Genomic DNA, 27,612 nt, shown 5'->3' on the forward strand with positions numbered 1-27,612 from the left:
TTGTGACAGGACTCCAAAGATACTTATTACTCAGCTGACTCACACAAACTGCAAATCAAGTTCAAAGACAAAAATAAACTCCACAAATCCATTTATTGCATTTAGTTGGCAGAATGCACACAGAAGCATGGATCCAAAAAATTATGCTCTCCATCAAATATCAATGGTACACATCTTTCTACCTGCAAAGATGTTGTTTGAAAACGATGATATTAAGATGTGACTGTGACATGACCAGAATAGGTGTCTATACAAAACAAAAGGTGTCAAAATTAAATATAGAGGATTACTAACTGTTAGAATGTAAAAATGACAGGATTAAGAAACCAGTTTAAAATAAACAAAGCAATTTCATTTTTATTGTGACACAAAATTTGAGCAATTACAACTTTTCTTAAATGAAGAGACATCAATCAGAAGTACTCACAGCACTTCAAAGAATTTCCAAAAAGATTGTCCTTGCAATTATGCTATATACAAGTATATGAATTTTCAGAAGGTTGTTAAAATTACATTGCAAAAATACAATTCTGCACTGACTACTATTGAAGCTTAGAAAAATAAAAAAAACATTATTGTACACGTACTAAAATGGAAACTGGTTAAAACTGTGTTTCAAATGTATATAGAGCATTTTCCTTCGAAACAACTGTGATGTATATTCTTTGCAGTAGACCCCTGGTTACGAATATGTAACAACTATTCAATAAAAAAATTTGTTTAAAGAAGAAACAAAACGTATGACCTATAATTTTGTGTGATGCAATAGATTAATAAATCTGGACTATGTACAAAACAATATTCATTAATAAAAGTATACATTTATCTTATGTACAGTTTGAAGAATTTTTTAACAATCTAATTCTCTCCTATTTCATTTTCTTTAAAATTATCATTCATAGGTAAACAGAGATAATTGTGCATGTTCTATTAAATTTAAAAGAACTAAAGTTCAAAACTTATACTGCATTAGGAGATTGTATTTGAGTGCATATATGAAGGTTTAATTGATCTTACTATTATTTTTTTGGAGAAACTGAAAGTTCAAGTTTTGGAAGCCTGAAAGCACCTCTTGATCCACTGTCACTGCTTGAGGAGGACGACAATCTAGATTTTTTCAAAGGTACAGAAGCATCTGTACTCCCCTCTGTCTCTCCTTCATTGTCGTTTCCAAGTGTTACTTCGTATGAGCCCTTGGACTTAGATCCAAAACCTCCAAATGTGCCAAATTTTAATTTGCCTTTCTTACCTTTGACCTTAGTTCCTCCTACATCTATTGAAATGTCACCACTTTCAGCTTCTGAAAGAGCTGAAGGAGAGCTAGCTGCAAGCGAACCTTCATCACTAGCAGAGGAAGATCGGTGCTTTGATTTTTTAAATAGATCCAGTGAGGCTGACTTTCCTTTAGCTGACAAACTGACTCCAGATTCACCTTCCAGGTCTAATTTTCCACCCATCATTGCATCTGATTTTCCTTTTCCTGGAACATTTTGGCCTTCCACCTTAGGATGAAGAATGCCAAACTTTGGCACTTTGATTTTTGGAAACTGTATTGTACCCTCTGGATACTGAAGGCCACTAGCTGATTGTCTTGAAGTTCTTGCACTAAGCTCTGGACCTCCTTTGACATTAACATCAGGGCCTTCCAAACAAATCTTTGCACTGTCAGATGATACACTTGCATCAGGTGATTTAAATCCCTCAGCTAAAGATCCATCACCTTTTAGTTTTGGAGATTTAATATCTAGTTCTACATCAGGAAAATGAAGTTTACCAAAAAGAGACTTCTTAGTATGTGTCCCTTTCACATCAATATTCGGTGTGTCAATACCCTGGTCTACTTCTGGTGTAGCTTCTTGCTTCCTTGCTTTTCCTTTCACTTTTGGAAGTTTGAACTTTCCCTTTTTCCCCTTCACATCTATGTCAGGGACATCAAGACTTGCTTCAGTGGAACCAAATTCTGGTCCTTTTATGTTTACTTCAGGTGCTTTAATGTTTAAGTCAGCTTTTGGAAAATTTACATCAACTTCTGATTCTGATGGCAGTGTGACTTTGGACATTTTAAAACCAACCTTGGGCCCTCCAGTATGAACCTCGGGATCCTTGATGTCAACATCAGGAGCTTTAAGATTCATATCAACATCTGACATGGATAATTTTGGTCCTTTAATGTCAATGTCTGTTTTAGGAAGGTTAACATTAATTTCTTTTCCTTCAACATTTGAACCTTTCAGACTAATATCCCATTCAGGGCCTGATACAGTTGGCAGTTTCACTTTGGGTGCTTTAAAGTCTACTGTAGAGGAATCAACATCTATTTTGGCTTTGGAAAGGTTGATGTCAACACCTTGACTCCCTGTTTTGGGGCCTTTAAAGTCTAGTGATGGCATTTTAATTTTAGGGATTTCAAACCCATCTTTGCCACCCTCAAGATCAACATGTGGACCTTTGATATCAACGTCAGGTGGTGTTATTTTTCCTGCTCCTTTGATTTCTGTCTTTGGTACTTTGATATCAGTATCAGTTTTAGGGAGAGTAATATTAACATTTCCTTTTGTTTTTGGCCTTGTAAGATTAATGTTTAAGTCTGGCAAGGTGGGTCCTGATACTGATGGAAGTTTAACATTGGGACTTGCCTCAGGACCTTTAACATCAACTCCACCAATGTCAACTTTGGGGGTTACTGTATCAGCCTTGACATTTGGAATGTTTATAGTATCATTTGACTTTTCCAGCTGAGGAAGTTTGATGCCAAAAGATGGTATCTTGATCTTGGACATTTCTAATCCACCCTTCGGTCCCTCAACTTCAAACTTTGGACCTTTTATATCAGCTTCTTTCAGGTTGAGATCCACATCGGGAACTGACACATTCAAATCCCCTTTAAGTTTTGGACCTGTCAGATTTAAATCCACATCTTTTGATCCTTTAAGTTTTCCACTGTGAATATCAACATCAAATCCTGCTCCTGCTGTTGTGACATCTGATGTTTTTATGTCAATTTCAGATTTTGAAAGATCAGCTTCTGGCATGTCAACTTTTGGACCCTTGAGGCCAAATTTTGGGATCTTAAATTTAGGACTTTTAGATTTTGAACCAGAAAAACCAATGTCAAAATCAAGTCCCTCGCGGCTCCCAGTCTTTCCTTTAATGTTGACATCTCCATGCTCCAGTTTAATATCAGGTTCTGAGGTTTTTATCTTTGGACTCTTGAATCCAACCTTTGGCATTTTAAACTTAGACTTTTTCGGAGATACTTCCAAGACATCAGTGTCTTTCAGTTCAGCTTTTGGAAATTGACCCTCTCCTTTAAATTCCCCCTTTAATTTCGATCCCTTCAGATGTATGTCAACATTTGATAATGTTGCTTTGGACCCAGGTATTGTTGGGAACTTTGGTGGTTCACTGCTATGCTTTAGATCAAAATCAAGACTTGGAACATCGGTTTTAACTTTTGCGCCATTTATGTCAATTTCAGGTGATTTGATATCTCCTTTTAAATTTGGACCTGAAACATCCATGTCACCTTTGAGTTTTGGGCCTTTCAAATTGAAATCCATATCTGGCATGGATATTTTTGGTCCAGATATGCTTGGTATGTTGAATTTTGGACCTTTCAGTTTGGCATTTGGTCCCTTAATGTCAAGGTCTGCTCCTTTGATATCAACATCAGGTGCTTTTACATCAATATCTGCCTTGGGGAGGTTGATGTCAACATCTGGACCTTCTAATTTGGAACCTTTCAAATCAAATGAGGGCATCTTGAATTTGGGCATTTTTAGTCCACTTTTGTGAGCCTCAATGTCAACATCTGGGCCTTCAATGTCCACCTCTGGACCTTTGAGATCTCCTTTAATCTTTGGCATTTTAACATTCACATCACCTTCAACCTTAGGACCTTTCAGATTAATGTCTACATCTGGCATATCAACTTTCGGACCTTTCAAATTTAGTGAAGGCATTTTCATTTTAGGCATTTCAAATCCTCCCTTTGGTCCTTCAATATCAACTTCTGGACCTTTGATGTCCATTTCAGGTGATTTGATATCTCCTTTGATCTTTGGACCTGAAACATCCATGTCACCTTTGAGTTTGGGGCCTTTCAAGTTGAAATCCACATCTGGCATGGATATTTTTGGGCCAGACATGCTTGGCATGTTGAATTTTGGACCTTTCAGTTTGGCATTTGGTCCCTTGATGTCAAGGTCTGCTCCTTCGATATCAACATCAGGTGCTTTCACATCAATATCTGCCTTGGGGAGGTCGATGTCAACATCTGGACCTTCTAGTTTGGGGCCTTTAAAACCAAATGAGGGCATCTTGAATTTGGGCATTTTTAGTCCACCTTTGTGACCCTCAATGTCAATGTCTGGGCCTTCCATATCCACCTCTGGACCTTTGAGATCTCCTTTAATCTTTGGCAGATTAATATCCACATCCCCTTCAACCTTAGGACCTTTCAGATTAATGTCAACATCTGGCATATCTATTTTCGGACCTTTCAAATTTAGTGACGGCATTTTCATTTTAGGCATTTCAAATCCTCCCTTTGGTCCTTCAACATCAACTTCTGGACCTTTGATGTCTATTTCAGGTGATTTGATATCTCCTTTGATCTTGGGACCTGAAACATCCATGTCACCTTTGAGTTTGGGGCCTTTCAAGTTGAAATCCACATCTGGCATGGATATTTTTGGGCCAGACATGCTTGGCATGTTGAATTTTGGACCTTTCAGTTTGGCATTTGGTCCCTTGATGTCAAGGTCTGCTCCTTCGATATCAACATCAGGTGCTTTCACATCAATATCTGCCTTGGGGAGGTTGATGTCAACATCTGGACCTTCTAGTTTGGGGCCTTTAAAACCAAATGAGGGCATCTTGAATTTGGGCATTTTTAGTCCACCTTTGTGACCCTCAATGTCAATGTCTGGGCCTTCAATGTCCACCTCTGGACCTTTGAGATCCCCTTTAATCTTCGGCAGATTAATATCCACATCCCCTTCAACCTTAGGACCTTTCAGATTAATGTCAACATCTAGCATATCTATTTTCGGACCTTTCAAATTTAGTGACGGCATTTTCATTTTAGGCATTTCAAATCCTCCCTTTGGTCCTTCAACATCAACTTCTGGACTTTTGATGTCTATTTCAGGTGATTTGATATCTCCTTTGATCTTGGGACCTGAAACATCCATGTCACCTTTGAGTTTGGGGCCTTTCAAGTTGAAATCCACATCTGGCATGGATATTTTTGGGCCAGACATGCTTGGCATGTTGAATTTTGGACCTTTCAGTTTGGCATTTGGTCCCTTGATGTCAAGGTCTGCTCCTTTGATATCAACATCAGGTGCTTTCACATCAATATCTGCCTTGGGGAGGTTGATGTCAACATCTGGACCTTCTAGTTTGGGGCCTTTAAAACCAAATGAGGGCATCTTGAATTTGGGCATTTTTAGTCCACCTTTGTGACCCTCAATGTCAATGTCTGGGCCTTCAATGTCCACCTCTGGACCTTTGAGATCTCCTTTAATCTTTGGCAGATTAACATCGACATCCCCTTCAACCTTAGGACCTTTCAGATTAATGTCAACATCGGGCATGTCAACTTTCGGACCTTTCCAATTTATTGAAGGCATTTTCATTTTAGGCATTTCAAATCCTCCCTTTGGTCCTTCAATATCAACTTCTGGACCTTTGATGTCCATTTCAGGTGATTTGATATCTCCTTTGATCTTTGGACCTGAAACATCCATGTCACCTTTGAGTTTGGGGCCTTTCAAGTTGAAATCCACATCTGGCATGGATATTTTTGGGCCAGACATGCTTGGCATGTTGAATTTTGGACCTTTCAGTTTGGCATTTGGTCCCTTGATGTCAAGGTCTGCTCCTTCGATATCAACATCAGGTGCTTTCACATCAATATCTGCCTTGGGGAGGTCGATGTCAACATCTGGACCTTCTAGTTTGGGGCCTTTAAAACCAAAGGAGGGCATCTTGAATTTGGGCATTTTTAGTCCACCTTTGTGACCCTCAATGTCAATGTCTGGGCCTTCCATATCCACCTGTGGACCTTTGAGATCTCCTTTAATCTTTGGCAGATTAATATCCACATCCCCTTCAACCTTAGGACCTTTCAGATTAATGTCAACATCTGGCATATCTATTTTCGGACCTTTCAAATTTAGTGACGGCATTTTCATTTTAGGCATTTCAAATCCTCCCTTTGGTCCTTCAACATCAACTTCTGGACCTTTGATGTCTATTTCAGGTGATTTGATATCTCCTTTGATCTTGGGACCTGAAACATCCATGTCACCTTTGAGTTTGGGGCCTTTCAAGTTGAAATCCACATCTGGCATGGATATTTTTGGGCCAGACATGCTTGGCATGTTGAATTTTGGACCTTTCAGTTTGGCATTTGGTCCCTTGATGTCAAGGTCTGCTCCTTCGATATCAACATCAGGTGCTTTCACATCAATATCTGCCTTGGGGAGGTTGATGTCAACATCTGGACCTTCTAGTTTGGGGCCTTTAAAACCAAATGAGGGCATCTTTAATTTGGGCATTTTTAGTCCACCTTTGTGACCCTCAATGTCAATGTCTGGGCCTTCAATGTCCACCTCTGGACCTTTGAGATCCCCTTTAATCTTCGGCAGATCAATATCCACATCCCCTTCAACCTTAGGACCTTTCAGATTAAAGTCAACAGCTGGCATATCTATTTTCGGACCTTTCAAATTTAGTGATGGCATTTTCATTTTAGGCATTTCAAATCCTCCCTTTGGTCCTTCAATATCAACTTCTGGACCTTTGATGTCTACTTGAGGTGATTTGATATCTCCTTTGATCTTTGGACCTGAAACATCCATGTCACCTTTGAGTTTGGGGCCTTTCAAGTTGAAATCCACATCTGGCATGGATATTTTTGGGCCAGACATGCTTGGCATGTTGAATTTTGGACCTTTCAGTTTGGCATTTGGTCCCTTGATGTCAAGGTCTGCTCCTTCGATATCAACATCAGGTGCTTTCACATCAATATCTGCCTTGGGGAGGTCGATGTCAACATCTGGACCTCCTAGTTTGGGGCCTTTAAAACCAAATGAGGGCATCTTGAATTTGGGCATTTTTAGTCCACCTTTGTGACCCTCAATGTCAATGTCTGGGCCTTCAATGTCCACCTCTGGACCTTTGAGATCCCCTTTAATCTTCGGCAGATTAATATCCACATCCCCTTCAACCTTAGGACCTTTCAGATTAATGTCAACATCTGGCATATCTATTTTCGGACCTTTCAAATTTAGTGACGGCATTTTCATTTTAGGCATTTCAAATCCTCCCTTTGGTCCTTCAACATCAACTTCTGGACCTTTGATGTCTATTTCAGGTGATTTGATATCTCCTTTGATCTTGGGACCTGAAACATCCATGTCACCTTTGAGTTTGGGGCCTTTCAAGTTGAAATCCACATCTGGCATGGATATTTTTGGGCCAGACATGCTTGGCATGTTGAATTTTGGACCTTTCAGTTTGGCATTTGGTCCCTTGATGTCAAGGTCTGCTCCTTTGATATCAACATCAGGTGCTTTCACATCAATATCTGCCTTGGGGAGGTTGATGTCAACATCTGGACCTTCTAGTTTGGGGCCTTTAAAACCAAATGAGGGCATCTTGAATTTGGGCATTTTTAGTCCACCTTTGTGACCCTCAATGTCAATGTCTGGGCCTTCAATGTCCACCTCTGGACCTTTGAGATCTCCTTTAATCTTTGGCAGATCAATATCCACATCCCCTTCAACCTTAGGACCTTTCAGATTAAAGTCAACAGCTGGCATATCTATTTTCGGACCTTTCAAATTTAGTGATGGCATTTTCATTTTAGGCATTTCAAATCCTCCCTTTGGTCCTTCAATATCAACTTCTGGACCTTTGATGTCTACTTGAGGTGATTTGATATCTCCTTTGATCTTTGGACCTGAAACATCCATGTCACCTTTGAGTTTGGGGCCTTTCAAGTTGAAATCCACATCTGGCATGGATATTTTTGGGCCAGACATGCTTGGCATGTTGAATTTTGGACCTTTCAGTTTGGCATTTGGTCCCTTGATGTCAAGGTCTGCTCCTTCGATATCAACATCAGGTGCTTTCACATCAATATCTGCCTTGGGGAGGTCGATGTCAACATCTGGACCTCCTAGTTTGGGGCCTTTAAAACCAAATGAGGGCATCTTGAATTTGGGCATTTTTAGTCCACCTTTGTGACCCTCAATGTCAATGTCTGGGCCTTCAATGTCCACCTCTGGACCTTTGAGATCCCCTTTAATCTTCGGCAGATTAATATCCACATCCCCTTCAACCTTAGGACCTTTCAGATTAATGTCAACATCTGGCATATCTATTTTCGGACCTTTCAAATTTAGTGACGGCATTTTCATTTTAGGCATTTCAAATCCTCCCTTTGGTCCTTCAACATCAACTTCTGGACCTTTGATGTCTATTTCAGGTGATTTGATATCTCCTTTGATCTTGGGACCTGAAACATCCATGTCACCTTTGAGTTTGGGGCCTTTCAAGTTGAAATCCACATCTGGCATGGATATTTTTGGGCCAGACATGCTTGGCATGTTGAATTTTGGACCTTTCAGTTTGGCATTTGGTCCCTTGATGTCAAGGTCTGCTCCTTTGATATCAACATCAGGTGCTTTCACATCAATATCTGCCTTGGGGAGGTTGATGTCAACATCTGGACCTTCTAGTTTGGGGCCTTTAAAACCAAATGAGGGCATCTTGAATTTGGGCATTTTTAGTCCACCTTTGTGACCCTCAATGTCAATGTCTGGGCCTTCAATGTCCACCTCTGGACCTTTGAGATCTCCTTTAATCTTTGGCAGATTAACATCGACATCCCCTTCAACCTTAGGACCTTTCAGATTAATGTCAACATCGGGCATGTCAACTTTCGGACCTTTCCAATTTATTGAAGGCATTTTCATTTTAGGCATTTCAAATCCTCCCTTTGGTCCTTCAATATCAACTTCTGGACCTTTGATGTCCATTTCAGGTGATTTGATATCTCCTTTGATCTTTGGACCTGAAACATCCATGTCACCTTTGAGTTTGGGGCCTTTCAAGTTGAAATCCACATCTGGCATGGATATTTTTGGGCCAGACATGCTTGGCATGTTGAATTTTGGACCTTTCAGTTTGGCATTTGGTCCCTTGATGTCAAGGTCTGCTCCTTCGATATCAACATCAGGTGCTTTCACATCAATATCTGCCTTGGGGAGGTCGATGTCAACATCTGGACCTTCTAGTTTGGGGCCTTTAAAACCAAATGAGGGCATCTTGAATTTGGGCATTTTTAGTCCACCTTTGTGACCCTCAATGTCAATGTCTGGGCCTTCCATATCCACCTCTGGACCTTTGAGATCCCCTTTAATCTTCGGCAGATTAATATCCACATCCCCTTCAACCTTAGGACCTTTCAGATTAATGTCAACATCGGGCATGTCAACTTTCGGACCTTTCCAATTTATTGAAGGCATTTTCATTTTAGGCATTTCAAATCCTCCCTTTGGTCCTTCAATATCAACTTCTGGACCTTTGATGTCCATTTCAGGTGATTTGATATCTCCTTTGATCTTTGGACCTGAAACATCCATGTCACCTTTGAGTTTGGGGCCTTTCAAGTTGAAATCCACATCTGGCATGGATATTTTTGGGCCAGACATGCTTGGCATGTTGAATTTTGGACCTTTCAGTTTGGCATTTGGTCCCTTGATGTCAAGGTCTGCTCCTTCGATATCAACATCAGGTGCTTTCACATCAATATCTGCCTTGGGGAGGTCGATGTCAACATCTGGACCTTCTAGTTTGGGGCCTTTAAAACCAAATGAGGGCATCTTGAATTTGGGCATTTTTAGTCCACCTTTGTGACCCTCAATGTCAATGTCTGGGCCTTCCATATCCACCTCTGGACCTTTGAGATCCCCTTTAATCTTCGGCAGATTAATATCCACATCCCCTTCAACCTTAGGACCTTTCAGATTAATGTCAACATCGGGCATGTCAACTTTCGGACCTTTCCAATTTATTGAAGGCATTTTCATTTTAGGCATTTCAAATCCTCCCTTTGGTCCTTCAATATCAACTTCTGGACCTTTGATGTCCATTTCAGGTGATTTGATATCTCCTTTGATCTTTGGACCTGAAACATCCATGTCACCTGTGAGTTTGGGGCCTTTCAAGTTGAAATCCACATCTGGCATGGATATTTTTGGGCCAGACATGCTTGGCATGTTGAATTTTGGACCTTTCAGTTTTGCACTAGGCCCCTTAATGTCACGGTCTGCTTTCTCTATGTCAACCTCAGGTGTTTTCACATCAATATCTGGTACAGAGACTTTTGGGCTTGTTATCTTTGGCATTCTAAATTTTTTTCCTTTGACTTTAATGTTTGGTCCCTCAACTGGAACATCTTTTCCTTTAATGTTTAAATCTGCAGCTTTTATGTCAATGTTTGATTTAGGAAGGTTGACATCAGCATCAGCAGCTTCTGCTTTTGATCCTTTGAATCCAAATGATGGCATCTTGAATTTAGGCATCTTGAACCCACTTTTTTGGACCTCAATGTCAACATCTGGGCCTTCAATGTCCATCTCTGGACCTTTCAGATCTCCTTTAATCTTTGGCAGATTAACATCAAGATCCCCTTCAAATTTCGGGGCCTTTAGATTAAGGTCAACATCTGGTATATCAACTTTCGGACCTTTCAAATTTAGTGAAGGCATTTTCATTTTAGGCATTTCAAATCCTCCCTTTGGTCCTTCAATATCAACTTCTGGACCTTTGATGTCTATTTCAGGTGATTTGATATCTCCTTTGATCTTTGAACCTGAAACATCCATGTCACCTTTGAGTTTGGGGCCTTTCAAGTTGAAATCCACATCTGGCATGGACATTTTTGGGCCAGACATGCTTGGCATGTTGAATTTTGGACCCTTCAGTTTGGCATTTGGTCCCTTAAGGTGTGTTCCGTCGATATCAAGATCAGGTCCTTTCACATCCATATCTGCCTTGGGAAGGTTTATGTCAACATCTGGACCTTCCAGTTTGGGGCCTTTAATTCCAAATGAGGGCATCTTGAATTTGGGCATTTTTAGTCCACCTTTGTGACCCTCAATGTCAACATCGGGGCCTTCAATGTCCACCTCTGGACCTTTGAGATCTCCTTTAATCTTTGGCAGATTAACATCCACATCCCCTTCAACCTTAGGACCTTTCAGATTAATGTCAACATCTGGCATATCAACTTTCGGACCTTTCAAATTTAGTGATGGCATTTTTATTTTAGGCATTTCAAATCCTCCCTTAGGTCCTTCAATATCAACCTCTGGACCTTTGATGTCTATTTCAGGTGATTTGATATCTCCTTTGATCTTTGGACCTGAAACATCCATGTCACCTTTGAGTTTGGGGCCTTTCAAGTTGAAATCCACATCTGGCATGGATATTTTTGGGCTAGACATGCTTGGCATGTTGAATTTTGGACCTTTCAGTTTGGCATTTGGTCCCTTAATGTCAAGGTCTGTTCCGTCGATATCAAAATCAGGTGCTTTTACATCCATATCTGCCTTGGGTAGGTTGATGTCAACATCTGGACCTCCTAGTTTGGGGCCTTTGAATCCAAAGGAGGGCATCTTGAATTTGGGCATTTTTAGTCCACCTTTGTGACCCTCAATGTCAACATCGGGGCCTTCAATGTCCACCTCTGGACCTTTGAGATCTCCTTTAATCTTTGGCAAATTAACATCCACATCCCCTTCAACCTTAGGACCTTTCAGATTAATGTCTACATCTGGCATATCAACTTTCGGACCTTTCAAATTTAGTGACGGCATTTTTATTTTAGGCATTTCAAATCCTCCCTTTGGTCCTTCAATATCAACTTCTGGACCTTTGATGTCTATTTCAGGTGATTTGATATCTCCTTTGATCTTTGGACCTGAAACATCCATGTCACCTCTGAGTTTGAGGCCTTTCAAGTTGAAATCCACATCTGGCATGGACATTTTTGGGCCAGACATGCTTGGCATGTTGAATTTTGGACCTTTCAGTTTGGCATTTGGTCCCTTAATGTCAAGGTCTGCTCCTTCAATATCGAAATCAGGTGCTTTCACATCAATATCTGCCTCGGGGAGGTTGATGTCAACATCTGGACCTTCTACTTTAGGTCCTTTAAAACCAAATGATGGCATCTTGAACTTAGGCATTTTCAGTCCACCTTTGTGATCCTCAATGTCAACGTCTGGGCCTTCAATATCCACCTCTGGACCTTTGAGATCTCCTTTTATCTTCGGCAGATTAACATCCACATCCCCTTCAAGCTTAGGACCTTTCAGATTAATGTCTACATCTGGCATATCAACTTTCGGACCTTTCAAATTTAGTGACGGCATTTTTATTTTAGGCATTTCAAATCCTCCCTTTGGTCCTTCAATATCAACTTCTGGACCTTTTATGTCTATTTCAGGTGATTTGATATCTCCTTTGATCTTTGGACCTGACACATCCATGTCACCTTTGAGTTTGGGGCCTTTCAAGTTGAAATCCACATCTGGCATGGACATTTTTGGGCCAGACATGCTTGGCATGTTGAATTTTGGACCTTTCAGTTTGGCATTTGGTCCCTTAATGTCAAGGTCTGCTCCTTCAATATCGAAATCAGGTGCTTTCACATCAATATCTGCCTTGGGGAGGTTGATGTCAACATCTGGACCTTCCACTTTAGGTACTTTAATACCAAATGATGGCATCTTGAACTTAGGCATTTTTAGTCCACCTTTGTGAGCCTCAATGTCAATGTCTGGGCCTTCAATATCCACCTCTGGACCTTTGAGATCTCCTTTTATCTTCGGTAGATTAACATCCACATCCCCTTCAACCTTAGGACCTTTCAGATTAATGTCTACATCTGGCATATCAACTTTCGGACCTTTCAAATTTAGTGACGGCATTTTTATTTTAGGCATTTCAAATCCTCCCTTTGGTCCTTCAATATCAACGTCTGGACCTTTGATGTCTATTTCAGGTGATTTGATATCTCCTTTGATCTTTGGACCTGACACATCCATGTCACCTTTGAGTTTGGGGCCTTTCAAGTTGAAATCCACATCTGGCATGGACATTTTTGGGCCAGACATGCTTGGCATGTTGAATTTTGGACCTTTCAGTTTGGCATTTGGTCCCTTAATGTCAAGGTCTGCTCCTTCAATAGCAACATCAGGTGCTTTCACATCAATATCTGCCTTGGGGAGGTTGATGTCAACATCTGGACCTTCCACTTTAGGTCCTTTAAAACCAAATGATGGCATCTTGAACTTAGGCATTTTCAGTCCACCTTTGTGACCCTCAATGTCAACGTCTGGGCCTTCAATATCCACCTCTGGACCTTTGAGATCTCCTTTTATCTTCGGTAGATTAATATCCACATCCCCTTCAACCTTAGGACCTTTCAGATTAATGTCTACATCTGGCATATCAACTTTCGGACCTTTCAAATTTAGTGACGGCATTTTTATTTTAGGCATTTCAAATCCTCCCTTTGGTCCTTCAATATCAACGTCTGGACCTTTGATGTCTATTTCAGGTGATTTGATATCTCCTTTGATCTTTGGACCTGACACATCTATGTCACCTTTGAGTTTGGGGCCTTTCAAGTTGAAATCCACATCTGGCATGGACATTTTTGGGCCAGACATGCTTGGCATGTTGAATTTTGGACCTTTCAGTTTGGCATTTGGTCCCTTAATGTCAAGTTCTGCTCCTTCAATATCAAAATCAGGTGCTTTCACATCAATATCTGCCTTGGGGAGGTTGATGTCAACATCTGGACCTTCCACTTTAGGTCCTTTAAAACCAAATGATGGCATCTTGAACTTAGGCATTTTCAGTCCACCTTTGTGACCCTCAATGTCAACGTCTGGGCCTTCAATATCCACCTCTGGACCTTTGAGATCTCCTTTTATCTTCGGTAGATTAATATCCACATCCCCTTCAACCTTAGGACCTTTCAGATTAATGTCTACATCTGGCATATCAACTTTCGGACCTTTCAAATTTAGTGACGGCATTTTTATTTTAGGCATTTCAAATCCTCCCTTTGGTCCTTCAATATCAACTTCTGGACCTTTGATGTCTATTTCAGGTGATTTGATATCTCCTTTGATCTTTGGACCTGACACATCCATGTCACCTTTGAGTTTGGGGCCTTTCAAGTTGAAATCCACATCTGGCATGGACATTTTTGGGCCAGACATGCTTGGCATGTTGAATTTTGGACCTTTCAGTTTGGCATTTGGTCCCTTAATGTCAAGGTCTGCTCCTTCAATAGCAACATCAGGTGCTTTCACATCAATATCTGCCTTGGGGAGGTTGATGTCAACATCTGGACCTTCCACTTTAGGTCCTTTAAAACCAAATGATGGCATCTTGAACTTAGGCATTTTCAGTCCACCTTTGTGACCCTCAATGTCAACGTCTGGGCCTTCAATATCCACCTCTGGACCTTTGAGATCTCCTTTTATCTTTGGCAGATTAACATCCACATCCCCTTCAAGCTTAGGACCTTTCAGATTAATGTCTACATCTGGCATATCAACTTTCGGACCTTTCAAATTTAGTGACGGCATTTTTATTTTAGGCATTTCATATCCTCCCTTTGGTCCTTCAATATCAACTCCTGGACCTTTGATGTCTATTTCAGGTGATTTGATATCTCCTTTGATCTTTGGACCTGACACACCCATGTCACCTTTGAGTTTGGGGCCTGTCAAGTTGAAATCCACATCTGGCATGGATATTTTTGGGCCAGACATGCTTGGCATGTTGAATTTTGGACCTTTCAGTTTGGCATTTGGTCCCTTAATGTCAAGGTCTGCTCCTTCAATATCAACATCAGGTGCTTTCACATCAATATCTGCCTTGGGGAGGTTTATGTCAACATCTGGACCTTCCACTTTAGGTCCTTTAAAACCAAATGATGGCATCTTGAACTTAGGCATTTTCAGTCCACCTTTGTGACCCTCAATGTCAACGTCTGGGCCTTCAATATCCACCTCTGGACCTTTGAGATCTCCTTTTATCTTCGGTAGATTAACATCCACATCCCCTTCAACCTTAGGACCTTTCAGATTAATGTCTACATCTGGCATATCAAGTTTCGGACCTTTCAAATTCAGTGACGGCATTTTTATTTTAGGCATTTCAAATCCTCCCTTTGGTCCTTCAATATCAACTTCTTGACCTTTGATGTCTATTTCAGGTGATTTGATATCTCCTTTGATCTTTGGACCTGACACATCCATGTCACCTTTGAGTTTGGGGCCTTTCAAGTTGAAATCCACATCTGGCATGGACATTTTTGGGCCAGACATGCTTGGCATGTTGAATTTTGGACCTTTCAGTTTGGCATTTGGTCCCTTAATGTCAAGGTCTGCTCCTTCAATATCAAAATCAGGTGCTTTCACATCAATATCTGCCTTGGGGAGGTTGATGTCAACATCTGGACCTTCCACTTTAGGTCCTTTAAAACCAAATGATGGCATCTTGAACTTAGGCATTTTCAGTCCACCTTTGTGACCCTCAATGTCAACGTCTGGGCCTTCAATATCCACCTCTGGACCTTTGAGATCTCCTTTTATCTTTGGCAGATTAACATCCACATCCCCTTCAAGCTTAGGACCTTTCAGATTAATGTCTACATCTGGCATATCAACTTTCGGACCTTTCAAATTTAGTGACGGCATTTTTATTTTAGGCATTTCATATCCTCCCTTTGGTCCTTCAATATCAACTCCTGGACCTTTGATGTCTATTTCAGGTGATTTGATATCTCCTTTGATCTTTGGACCTGACACATCCATGTCACCTTTGAGTTTGGGGCCTGTCAATTTGAAATCCACATCTGGCATGGATATTTTTGGGCCAGACATGCTTGGCATGTTGAATTTTGGACCTTTCAGTTTGGCATTTGGTCCCTTAATGTCAAGGTCTGCTCCTTCAATATCAACATCAGGTGCTTTCACATCAATATCTGCCTTGGGGAGGTTTATGTCAACATCTGGACCTTCCATTTTAGGTCCTTTAAAACCAAATGATGGCATCTTGAACTTAGGCATTTTCAGTCCACCTTTGTGACCCTCAATGTCAACGTCTGGGCCTTCAATATCCACCTCTGGACCTTTGAGATCTCCTTTTATCTTCGGTAGATTAACATCCACATCCCCTTCAACCTTAGGACCTTTCAGATTAATGTCTACATCTGGCATATCAAGTTTCGGACCTTTCAAATTCAGTGACGGCATTTTTATTTTAGGCATTTCAAATCCTCCCTTTGGTCCTTCAATATCAACTTCTTGACCTTTGATGTCTATTTCAGGTGATTTGATATCTCCTTTGATCTTTGGACCTGACACATCCATGTCACCTTTGAGTTTGGGGCCTTTCAAGTTGAAATCCACATCTGGCATGGACATTTTTGGGCCAGACATGCTTGGCATGTTGAATTTTGGACCTTTCAGTTTGGCATTTGGTCCCTTAATGTCAAGGTCTGCTCCTTCAATATCAAAATCAGGTGCTTTCACATCAATATCTGCCTTGGGGAGGTTGATGTCAACATCTGGACCTTCCACTTTAGGTCCTTTAAAACCAAATGATGGCATCTTGAACTTAGGCATTTTCAGTCCACCTTTGTGACCCTCAATGTCAACATCTGGGCCTTCAATATCCACCTCTGGACCTTTGAGATCTCCTTTTATCTTCGGTAGATTAACATCCACATCCCCTTCAACCTTAGTACCTTTCAGATTAATGTCTACATCTGGCATATCAATTTTCGGACCTTTCAAATTTAGTGACGGCATTTTTATTTTAGGCATTTCAAATCCTCCCTTTGGTCCTTCAATATCAACTTCTGGACCTTTGATGTCTATTTCAGGTGATTTGATATCTCCTTTGATCTTGGGACCTGAAACATCCATGTCACCTTTGAGTTTGGGGCCTTTCAAGTTGAAATCCACATCTGGCATGGGCATTTTTGGGCCAGACATGCTTGGCATGTTGAATTTTGGACCTTTCAGTTTGGCATTTGGTCCCTTAATGTCAAGGTCTGCTCCTTCGTAATCAACATCAGGTGCTTTCACATCAATATCTGCTTTGTGGAGGTTGATGTCAACATCTGGACCTTCTACTTTAGGTCCTTTAAAACCAATTGAGGGCATCTTGAATTTAGGCATTTTCAGTCCACCTTTGTGACCTTCAATGTCAACGTCTGGGCCTTCAATATCCACCTCTGGACCTTTGAGATCTCCTTTAATCTTTGGCAGGTTTACGTCCACATCCCCTTCAACTTTTTGGCCTTTCAGATTAAGATTAACGTCTGGAACATCAACCTTTGAACCTTTCAAATTCAGTGAAGGCATTTTCATTTTAGGCATTTCAAATCCTCCCTTTGGTCCTTCAATATCAACTTCTGGACCTTTGATGTCTATTTCAGGTGATTTAAAATCTCCTTTGATCTTTGGACCTGACACATCCATGTCACCTTTGAGTTTGGGGCCTTTCAAGTTGAAATCCACATCTGGCATGGACATTTTCGGGCCAGACATGCTTGTCATGTTGAATTTTGGACCTTTCAGTTTGGCATTTGGTCCCTTAATGTCAAGGTCTGCTCCTTCAATATCAACATCAGGTGCTTTCACATCAATATCTGCCTCGGGGAGGTTGATGTCAACATCTGGACCTTCCACTTTATGTCCTTTAAATCCAAATGATGGCATCTTGAACTTAGGCATTTTCAGTCCACCTTTGTGACCCTCAATGTCAACATCTGGGCCTTCAATATCCACCTCTGGACCTTTGAGATCTCCTTTTATCTTCGGTAGATTAACATCCACATCCCCTTCAACCTTAGGACCTTTCAGATTAATGTCTACATCTGGCATATCACCTTTCGGACCTTTCAAATTTAGTGAAGGCATTTTTATTTTAGGCATTTCAAATCCTCCCTTTGGTCCTTCAATATCAACTTCTGGACCTTTGATGTTTATTTCAGGTGATTTAATATCTCCTTTGATCTTTGGACCTGACACATCCATGTCACCTTTGAGTTTGGGGCCTTTCAAGTTGAAATCCACATCTGGCATGGACATTTTTGGGCCGGACATGCTTGTCATGTTGAATTTTGGACCTTTCAGTTTGGCATTTGGTCCCTTGATGTCAAGGTCTGCTCCTTCAATATCAACATCAGGTGCTTTCACATCAATATCTGCCTTGGGGAGGTTGATGTCAACATCTGGACCTTCCACTTTAGGTCCTTTAAAACCAAATGATGGCATCTTGAACTTAGGCATTTTCAGTCCACCTTTGTGACCCTCAATATCAACGTCTGGGCCTTCAATATCCACCTCTGGACCTTTGAGATCTCCTTTTATCTTCGGCAGATTAACGTCCACATCCCCTTCAACTTTTGGGTCTTTCAGATTAAGATTAACGTCTGGCATATCACCTTTCGGACCTTTCAAATTTAGTGAAGGCATTGTTATTTTAGGCATTTCATATCCTTCCTTTGGTCCTTCAATATCAACTTCTGGACCTTTGATGTCTATTTCAGATGATTTAATATCTCCTTTGATCTTTGGACCTGACACATCCATGTCACCTTTGAGTTTGGGGCCTTTCAAGTTGAAATCCACATCTGGCATTGATATTTTTGGTCTAGATATGCTTGGTATGTTGAATTTTGGACCCTTCACTTTGGCATTTGGTCCCTTAATGTCAAGGTCTGCGCCTTCGATATCAACATCTGGTGCTTTCACATCAATATCTGCCTTGGGGAGGTTTATGTCAACATCTGGACCGTCTGCTTTCGTGCCTTTAATACCAAATGAGGGAGTCTTGAATTTGTGCATTTTCAGTCCACCTTTGTGACCCTCAATGTCAACATCTGGTCCTTCAATGTCCATCTCTGCACCTTTCAGTTCTCCTTTTATCTTTGGCAGGTTAACGTCCACATCCCCTTCAACTTTTGGGCCTTTCAGATTAAGATTAACGTCTGCAACATCAACCTTTGAACCTTTCAAATTTATGGAAGGCATTTTCATTTTAGGCATTTCAAATCCTCCCTTTGGTCCTTCAACATCAACTTCTGGACCTTTGATGTCTATTTCAGGTGATTTGATATCTCCTTTGATCTTCGCACCTGAAACATCCATGTCACCTTTAAATTTTGGGCCTTTCAAGTTGAAATCCACATCTGGCATGGATATTTTTGGTCCAGATATGGTTGGCATGTTGAATTTTGACCCTTTTAGATTTGCATCTGGTCCCTTAATTTCAATATCTGCTCCCTCAATTTCAACATCTGGTGCTTTCACATCAATACCTGCCTTTGGGAGGTTGATGTCAACATCTGGACCTTCTAGTTTGGTGCCTTTTAAACCAAATTTGGTCATCTTGATTTTGGGCATTTTCAGTCCACCTTTGTGACCCTCAGTGTCAACATCTGGGCCTTCAACGTCCACCTCTGGACCTTTGATGTCAATTTCAGGTGATTTGATATCTCCTTTTATCTTTGGACCTGAAACATCCATGTCAGCTTTGAGTTTTGGGCCTTTCAAGTTGATATCTACATCTGTCATGGACATTTTTGGTCCAGATATGCTGGGTATTGTTATTACTGGTGCTCCCACTTCTGTATATTTTACATCTGTTTTTGTCTTTGGCTGTGTAATTTCCATGTCATTTTCAGTTTTACAACTTTTCCCTCTCACATCAAGTTTTTGGTCTTTGCTCTTAACTGATGGCATTTCAATTTGGGATAATGGAAATCTGTCCTTTGACTCAAAATCTTCTCTTTCAGCTACTGCTGTCCTTACACTTTCTACATCCACATTACCTTTGATTGTTGAACCTTTCAAGTTCAGATTAATCTCAGGCATTCTTACATCAACTCCTACCTTTGAATCTGACATGTCGGCTTTGCCTTTACTTCTTGTGTCTATCTCTGTTCTTGTTCGTGTTTTGAAATGAAATCCATCATTATCAGTTACCTGAGATCTATCAACGTCTGTATCCATTTTTTGATATTTAATGGCCTCTTCTGAGCTGCCTTGACTAGTGGTCTTTAATGACGATGTGTTTATATGTGGTAATTTTAAATCACCTTCTTTTCTTTCAGTGTTTACATCAGGACATCTAAACCCTACTTTTGTTGCTGCTGGAACTCCCTCATCTTTTTCCCCACTTTTTGGTTTTGCACTTGGAAGAGTAGTTTGCCTACTTGTCAATGAACTTCTGTCTGGATGTGGAGAATAACCAGTGTTGATATTAGTCTCTGTAACAAGTGTTACCATTCCAGGATCAGCAGATTTTCCAACTGTTTTAACATCAAAATAACTTGATCCCTTGTTTAGGTGGAAGGATGTGTCTCCAGATGCTCTCTGGATCTTAATGTCTTCTTGTGGCAGAGACAGACTAGCTGATCTCTTGTTTTCATCATTTGTGGTTAATTCTGCATTTGCTGACCCTCCTACTGTAACAACCTTTATAAAAGTGCTTTTACTTTCACCGGATGTAGTCTGTTTTTCAGACTCATCTATTCTTCCAGCTGTCTGTTCTTCACTTTCACTTAAGATTTTAGTCCCCTCGTGACCTATAACTCCAAACTTAGGTCCTTTAAATCTGAGGTCCTTACTTCCTTCTGTTCCCTCTCTTATAATTATCTTTGACTGATCTCCACTTGTATTTGTTTCTGTTGAGCTACCTTTTAGACCAGAATAGGTTACATTGCATGTCTCAAAAACACCCTCTTCTCCCACCCCTTTAACTGTAGGACTGCCGTGCAATATCCTGACACGAGGAGAGCCATCTCCAGATTCATGCTGTTGTCCCTTGAAGTCTGGGCTTGAAAGTTCTTGTTTCTCACCTATCCCACTTGGCATATCCACTGTGTAAGTAGTGATGCGGCGAGTGATGGTTGTAATAGTACTGCCATCACTGCTAGTGCTGCTGTGTCGCTCTGTACGAACATCCACTCCTTCTGCAAGATCTTCAGACTTCAGCCTTGGTTTAATCTTCTTTGTGTATATTCTCTTGTAGTCCTCATCATCTCCACTCTGCATCAACATACATCATCATGTTTGTTAAAATATCAATATACCATATACTGTATATTTTATCCATTTGATAATCACAGTAGCTCTAAGCAAACTCAAACTTTTGGTTTCAGATAACTTACGAGAATGATTTCTGGACTTGATGCTCCAAACTGTGACTTCCCTTCCCATGTGAGGGTGCCCATTGGAGAACGACAAGGTGTGCTCAAGGGTGAGTAGCAAGGGGATTTGTCTCCTTTGTTTTGTAGTTTCAGTCCAACTTTGTGTTTGTTCAATGTTTTCAGTAACTCTGCTGTCTCTTCAGAGCTCATATTTTCAAAGTAGATAGTTGCACCCACAATCTGATCACCTACAAATTGAGTATGGATGTTTGTTATGAATTAATCTTAAAAACAAAATAGATGGTGAAAAAATATTTCATATTTTATTAAAGACATCAAGATAATGTACTACCTTCATATACTTTTCCAGATCTTGCTGCAGGTGACTCTCCTTTCACCTCCTTGACGAGGAGCTCCCCTCCACTTGTGTGTTCGATGGTCAAGCCAGTTTTGTCTGGGCCCTCCCAGTCTTGAAAGAGCACTTCCCTGGTGTCCTCTTCGTCAGCCATCTATAAAAGTAATAAACATTTAGTTATGCAGAAAAAAGAGTGGGGCAAAATGCGTTTGGTTGTCATATTTGATAACTAACTTCCTGTGGAATACACTTATAACATATTGCAGGTGAAATTTCCAAAATAGACAGAAATTATCCATATAATAGTATCAGGTGTTCCACAGTGCACACTGAAGTTTTAGAATTACTAAAATAAAACTAAGTTTTATTTTTAATGAAATATCTAAAAGGATTTTTAAGCATAGATGGAGAGTTTAGCTGCAAGAAAATACATCACATTCTCTTGGAGGTTGTGGTGATATGTGATGCTGATTACTTAAAATTGTGGTAGGCTAAAAGGCTCTGCATGGTTGAGGCAAACTGTTGAAATTGGTTCTCATTGTTGCAGCTGTGTGACCAAAATAACGTCATTTTGTTCTCAGCCTCATATTGTCCACCTTTTCTTGTCACAACTGCCCTGGCTAACTCCTGGAAGTGCATACTGAAGCATTAAATGCCCCATGCTCAGTTCTGGTTCAATGTAGTGGGCGAACAACTTACAGACGGCTTGTTCTTTTTTTCTAACATGAAAAGTAAAATGAGATTTTCCAGCTTATCAGTCATTGTTTCCTCCTCCTCTTAATTTGTGTAAGAGTCCATCCTCTCTCCCATGATTGCTGTTTATACAGTAGGCTACGGTTGTAAACCAGACACATGGCAAAACACTATGATGTTACTGCAGCAGGATGGGTTTCACAGAAGCTTGGCTCAAAGTGTCTTGCAAACTGTAAGGGGCTGTGTGAAAACAAACGTCCAAAAACCGCCTGATGGCGCATCGATAGTTTGACTTGATTTGACCATGCTTAAGAGTGTAACATCAGTTATTGAACATTGTTAAAATACTGCATTGCAATTAGTCCACAAGAGGCTCCAGGAGGGGACATTTGTCTTTTGCTACCTGCAAGATCTATCAGGAATTGTTTGGTTGTCACGATGAGAAGGAAAATCAGCAAGTGGAATACATCATGACCTCCTCAGATATTTCAGTTAAGAAAAATTCATACTAAATTTGTAAGTTAATGAGTATTTTCCATCTTTGATGGGGTTTTTTTGAAGCGATGATGGAAAAATCTGATGGCCGTCCATTATTTTGACAGATTGCACACTTGGTGCAGACGCGCAGACAGGTTCAGACAGAATATTGTACTCACTAACTCAATCAATCGGCTCTATGATAAATTTACACCAGAGTATCATCTCTGATTTTGACTTTTTCTGAGAACTGACAGTGGCACATTGAAGAGGCTTCGGAGCGCATCAAATGCAACTGAATCCCACTTAGGGGAATGTGTGCAAAATAAAGTAATATTCAGAGTCTAGCCGACTTTTGATCACTTCAGTTGGTGAAATGTTTACCTGATTTCAAAACTTTGTTATTACAGAGAAAATGTTAAATGTATTCAGCTTGGTGATGACACACTGTCTAAATGTCCTGCTTGCACAACCTGTATATTTACTATATGTCTGTGCATGTATAATTTTTCCTTGATTTGATTTGGAATTTCTGTATTTAGTTGCAGTTTTACAAAATTAGCAACACATTCAAAGCTCCATTATGCACCTTTAATAAACAATATGTTTTTCACATATTTGCTAAAAGTCTCATCAGGAGACAGTCAATCTATGAAAAAAGTCAAGTTCCTCTGTCTCCTCCCTGTGGTCCTACAGCCATCTGCAGAAACACACTGCTCCTTGTCAAAAATAACCAATCAGACTCAGAGGAGCACTTGGCACTGTCAATAATGGTTGTGTACGTCCTGCTCAATTTGCTAAAGGTGGAGAAACAATTTACTGTTACAGAAAAACTGTTCATATGCAGTCATTGGTGGCCATGTTAAACAGCCTGAGCATTCATGACATGCTCTGGTGTAAGAAACAAGCTGTAGCCTAGCAGAGATCAAGGGGGAAGGTGTGAGCAGTACTAAACCCTCCTGGTTCTGATTGGTTGTTTCTGTCTGAGCTGTGTTTATCTGCAGATGGCTGCAGGACCTCAGGGAGGAGGTAGCTTGATTTTTTTCTTTTTTTTTTTCCAGATATTTCTCATGTATATGAGAAATATATATTGTGAAAGTTTTAACAAAAATGTTAATTTTTTTTTATTTTATTTTTTTTTATAAAATTTACTTAAATAAGTCATTAATTGGAAATAATTACCTGGAAATAAATACAGAAACAATTGGTTATTTTAAAAACTAGATATAAGAATTAGTGAATTAATTCAAACTATCAGTTTAACCCATCTGAGTGGGTAGCAGCTATAGAGACCATGTCACCTGCTTGCTGCTTCAAACAGAAAGTCAAGACAACTTCTTTTAAGTTTTCTCTGACTCTAAAGTGAATATCTCTGATGGAAAATGAGGAAATGACATCAATAACATAACTAAATTGTGACAGCGTATTTACCACAAACCAGTGTCAGTGAGCTTGTGGCAGTTTCCACCACTTAGGACCATGGTAATGTGTCTAGTGTATTTATTTGACATATTTCAGACCAAACTAGGGACATGGAAGCTGAAGTTCCTCACCCAGTGTTTGAAGGAATAAATACAATTTATTGAAGTTATTTCCTCATCTTTTGAACAAGTTTATCTTAAGTGTAAAGGTACTCGATTTCAAGCTGACAGTCTAGGCTTCGACTACACATCAAAATAAACTCAACGGAGAACACTTTTTTTCAGATTTGCCTTTAAAATAATTGCAACAAAAGCTGACGCATATTACCTTGATTTTGTTTTCCTCTATTCCAGTCCTGGTTCGAGGAAAATGCTGTTGTTGTTTTCCTATATGACAAACACACACACAAAAAAACAAAAAAACAAAAGCACAATAAAAAATTAAATCAATTTCTCTATGAAAAGCATTCATCATGACTGACGATAATAACATATAAGACCCATGTATGAACACTAGATGGTGATAAAACTCAATTGACAACATAGCTTCCACTACCTCCAAAAACCAACTCCCTCGTTTTAGAATGGTTTAAGGTATGTTTTGTAAATGTGGGTGCAGTTAGACCACACCCTGCCCTGAGGAAAGCAGGCAAATCCTGTGCCTACACCCTGGCTTCAAAGTCAGTAGAAGGAACAATGATGGTGTCCAGCTTTATGAAAGCATATGCTGCAGAAAGCTGAACAGAAAATGCATACATTTTTATGTCGCAAGCCGCTGTTATTAAAAGTAAATATTCACAGTGACAAACGACAGAGGAAAACTACTATAAATTCAAAAGTACTGTACATAGGAAATTGTCTCAGTCTCTTTACTAAGAATTTCTTTATAAAGACCGTCTTCCAGTCTTTCAGTAAGCATCAGCTTACAATGTTCTCTGTATTTTTATCTTAACATCCAACTTGTTTCCTAAATCCAAGGTCAATCCAGTAAATGGCAGGATATTTACAGGGAAGACGATGTTCTTTTCAAGTAAACTGGTCCATCTTTTTAGTCTGTCACACGAGGGGAGACTTTGAAGGTGAAACCACTTCTGAGCTAAAGTAAAATCATGCATTTGCCAAAAACATCTTCCATATCTCAAAATTCTTAAGAAAATATTTTCTAGGTTGATGAGACAAAAGTGGAACTCCTTGGAGTGGCTGCATCCTATGACATCTGGTGTATCGCTAACAATATTTCAGAGGGTGAATCTGCTTGGGTCCTTGCAGGACTTTGACGACAAGTCGTATCTGTTAAGCCGTGAATTGTACTCTCTCCTAAAATATCCCAAAGGAGCTTGTGTGGTGATTAGAAACACACCAGTAAATCTATTTCTGATTTAAGGGCTTTGAAGTGACCTAGCCAAATTCTGGACTTGTATCTTTTGGGTTCTATCCCATGACCCTAAACAGGTCTGTCACTTTCGAAAACATTCCAGTGTGGCATAATTAAAAGAAGAGCGGGCCAAAGTTATTTCACAGTAATGTAAAAGACTCATTGCCAGTTATCAAAAATTCTTAATAAAAGTTGTTGCTGCCAAGGATGGCCCAGCCAGTTATTAGATACACGGCATAATTACGTTTTCACAAAGAGTCCGTTTAGCTTGAATTGCTTTTTCATTTCATAAGTACATTTATCATCTGAAAACATCATTTTGACCTGTTATTTAATCTTTATCTGATATTAAATAGTTTTATAATCTTAAAGATTGTAGGCTTACGAGAAAGACATAATAACCAAATCCAATGTGTAACCTTGGTTTTCTAGTCCTGTTCAAGGGTAAAGACACAACGTAACAAGTCAATAAATAGACTGGTTTTGTGTGATTGGGGACACAGGGGGATGTGTACAATGCTTTGAGGTAATATTAAACCCTGTTAACCTCTGTATCTGGAATAGCTTTTTCCCAATGCTCTAGGCTGCACAACACGCTGAGCATTGTAACTTATGTTAGTGAAGAGTAGGTTAGAGTTCATGGCAAAGATCCGGACAACCAAATGCAACAAAATGCAGGTAACTAAAACTTCAACTTTTCTTTCCTCTTCATGCTTTTTATCTCACTTAATGTTTCAGTGTGACCCATCGAAAGCCTGAAATGCGAATCAGTGAAGACTTCAAACTACAACTTAGTAAGCATGAATTTATCTCTGTGTCGAATGACTATGAAGAGGAGTAACATAGCCTTATGTACAATTTTAGCTAATGAATTTTAGTGACGCATATCTGCTTAAATCGAATGCACCAATTTGTTTCCTTTAAAACACCAAAATGCAAGGGGCCAAGTGGAGTTGAGTCCCCTTCTATTTTTCTTTCTTTAATGAGCAAGCCCAGTCCCAGGTGTCCTTCCTTTGCCCTCCGTTAGTATAGGTTTAAAAATTTCATCAAATGGTTTGAAAATGGCAATAAGCAGTAAAATTGATGCAGCAAAATCACATGATTAGTTATAGACTGCGCAGCAAACAGCTGCTGAATAAATATGGCTTTGTTCTCCAAATCATAAGACAAGCCTGCAGTGGATGACTCAAACAGCTCCGACAACATGACAATCAACTTTACTTTCTCCACTTAAAAATAGATATGTGTTTTTCAATTTGGAGCTTTGAAGTAAACCATGAAGGATGTGAAAATAAGGACAGAGGGAGTCAGACAAGCTTGTCTGTCATGTTTTATTACAGTCTGGTATGTGTGTTGGGAAAAGGGGGCGTGGAGAACACGGCAGACTAAAGCCTCTTATAATAAAGCATAACCACAAAACATTTCTGGGTGTCCATGCCTTCTCGCTGACCCACAAGATGTTGCGGATATTTTGATTTTTTTTTTTTTTTTACCCTACCAACTAAACAGCACAAGCTTGGCGGGCTTTTGAGTGAACTGTTTCATAAGAAGGCTTAGAGAGTAGAACAGGTGGTCTCTTGCAGAGGAGCCAAATGTCAGGCTGCAAGATTCGGCACAGCTGAACAGAGCGGCCATGACCATTAAGGTTCAAATGCAGCCTTTCAACTGATACCCCAGAAGCAGTTTTGAGTCCAGTCACATGGCGTACTGTTGGAGTGGTGTACTGTGCGGTGTGTAAGTTAGCCGTCTTTACTGAATGTGTGGAGTGTGAGGACACTTACCTTGGATTGCTCAAGCTAATCCTAGGGCTTCAGTCTGCTTCTTGTGTTCTTCTTTTTTGACTTCTGTTGAGAGCAACACAAAAACAGAATTGGGATTTAATATGGGATTTGTGAATATTCTTCTAGATGGTGTTAAGGCTACAAAGAAAAACCCATCTGTGTTTTTTTTTACACAGTCAGATACCTTTTTTCAGTTGAACTGTTAAAAATTGTGTCAGTCTATCAAGATATGTTTTAGT

At 40.0% G+C, this 27,612-nt stretch overlaps 1 protein-coding gene across 4 annotated transcripts in view; it reads right to left on the bottom strand.

Annotated features, from left to right (window-relative positions):
• Positions 1-74: 74 nt before the first annotated feature.
• ahnak (AHNAK nucleoprotein) overlaps positions 75-27,612 on the bottom strand; it is a 34,357-nt gene continuing 6,819 nt past the window's right edge. The window contains exons 2-7 of one of the 4 annotated variants that reach the window (XM_088009512.1): positions 27,374-27,436; positions 24,546-24,604; positions 21,624-21,780; positions 21,293-21,519; positions 13,070-21,170; positions 75-12,511 (exon numbers count right to left, since the gene is read on the bottom strand). In XM_088009512.1, the coding sequence (XP_087865638.1) occupies positions 1,020-12,511; positions 13,070-21,170; positions 21,293-21,519; positions 21,624-21,780 (19,977 nt within the window). In that variant the 5' untranslated portion in view covers positions 24,546-24,604; positions 27,374-27,436 and the 3' untranslated portion in view covers positions 75-1,019. Of the gene's footprint in view, positions 21,171-21,292; positions 21,520-21,623; positions 21,781-24,545; positions 24,605-27,373; positions 27,437-27,612 lie in introns of all 4 variants that reach the window. The other 3 variants (XM_088009514.1, XM_088009513.1, XM_088009511.1) reach the window with 3 other exon arrangements.

This window comes from Poecilia mexicana, unplaced genomic scaffold (assembly GCF_051168715.1).
Source record: "Poecilia mexicana isolate PSO_F unplaced genomic scaffold, ASM5116871v1 scaffold_10, whole genome shotgun sequence".
NCBI lineage: Eukaryota > Metazoa > Chordata > Actinopteri > Cyprinodontiformes > Poeciliidae > Poecilia > Poecilia mexicana.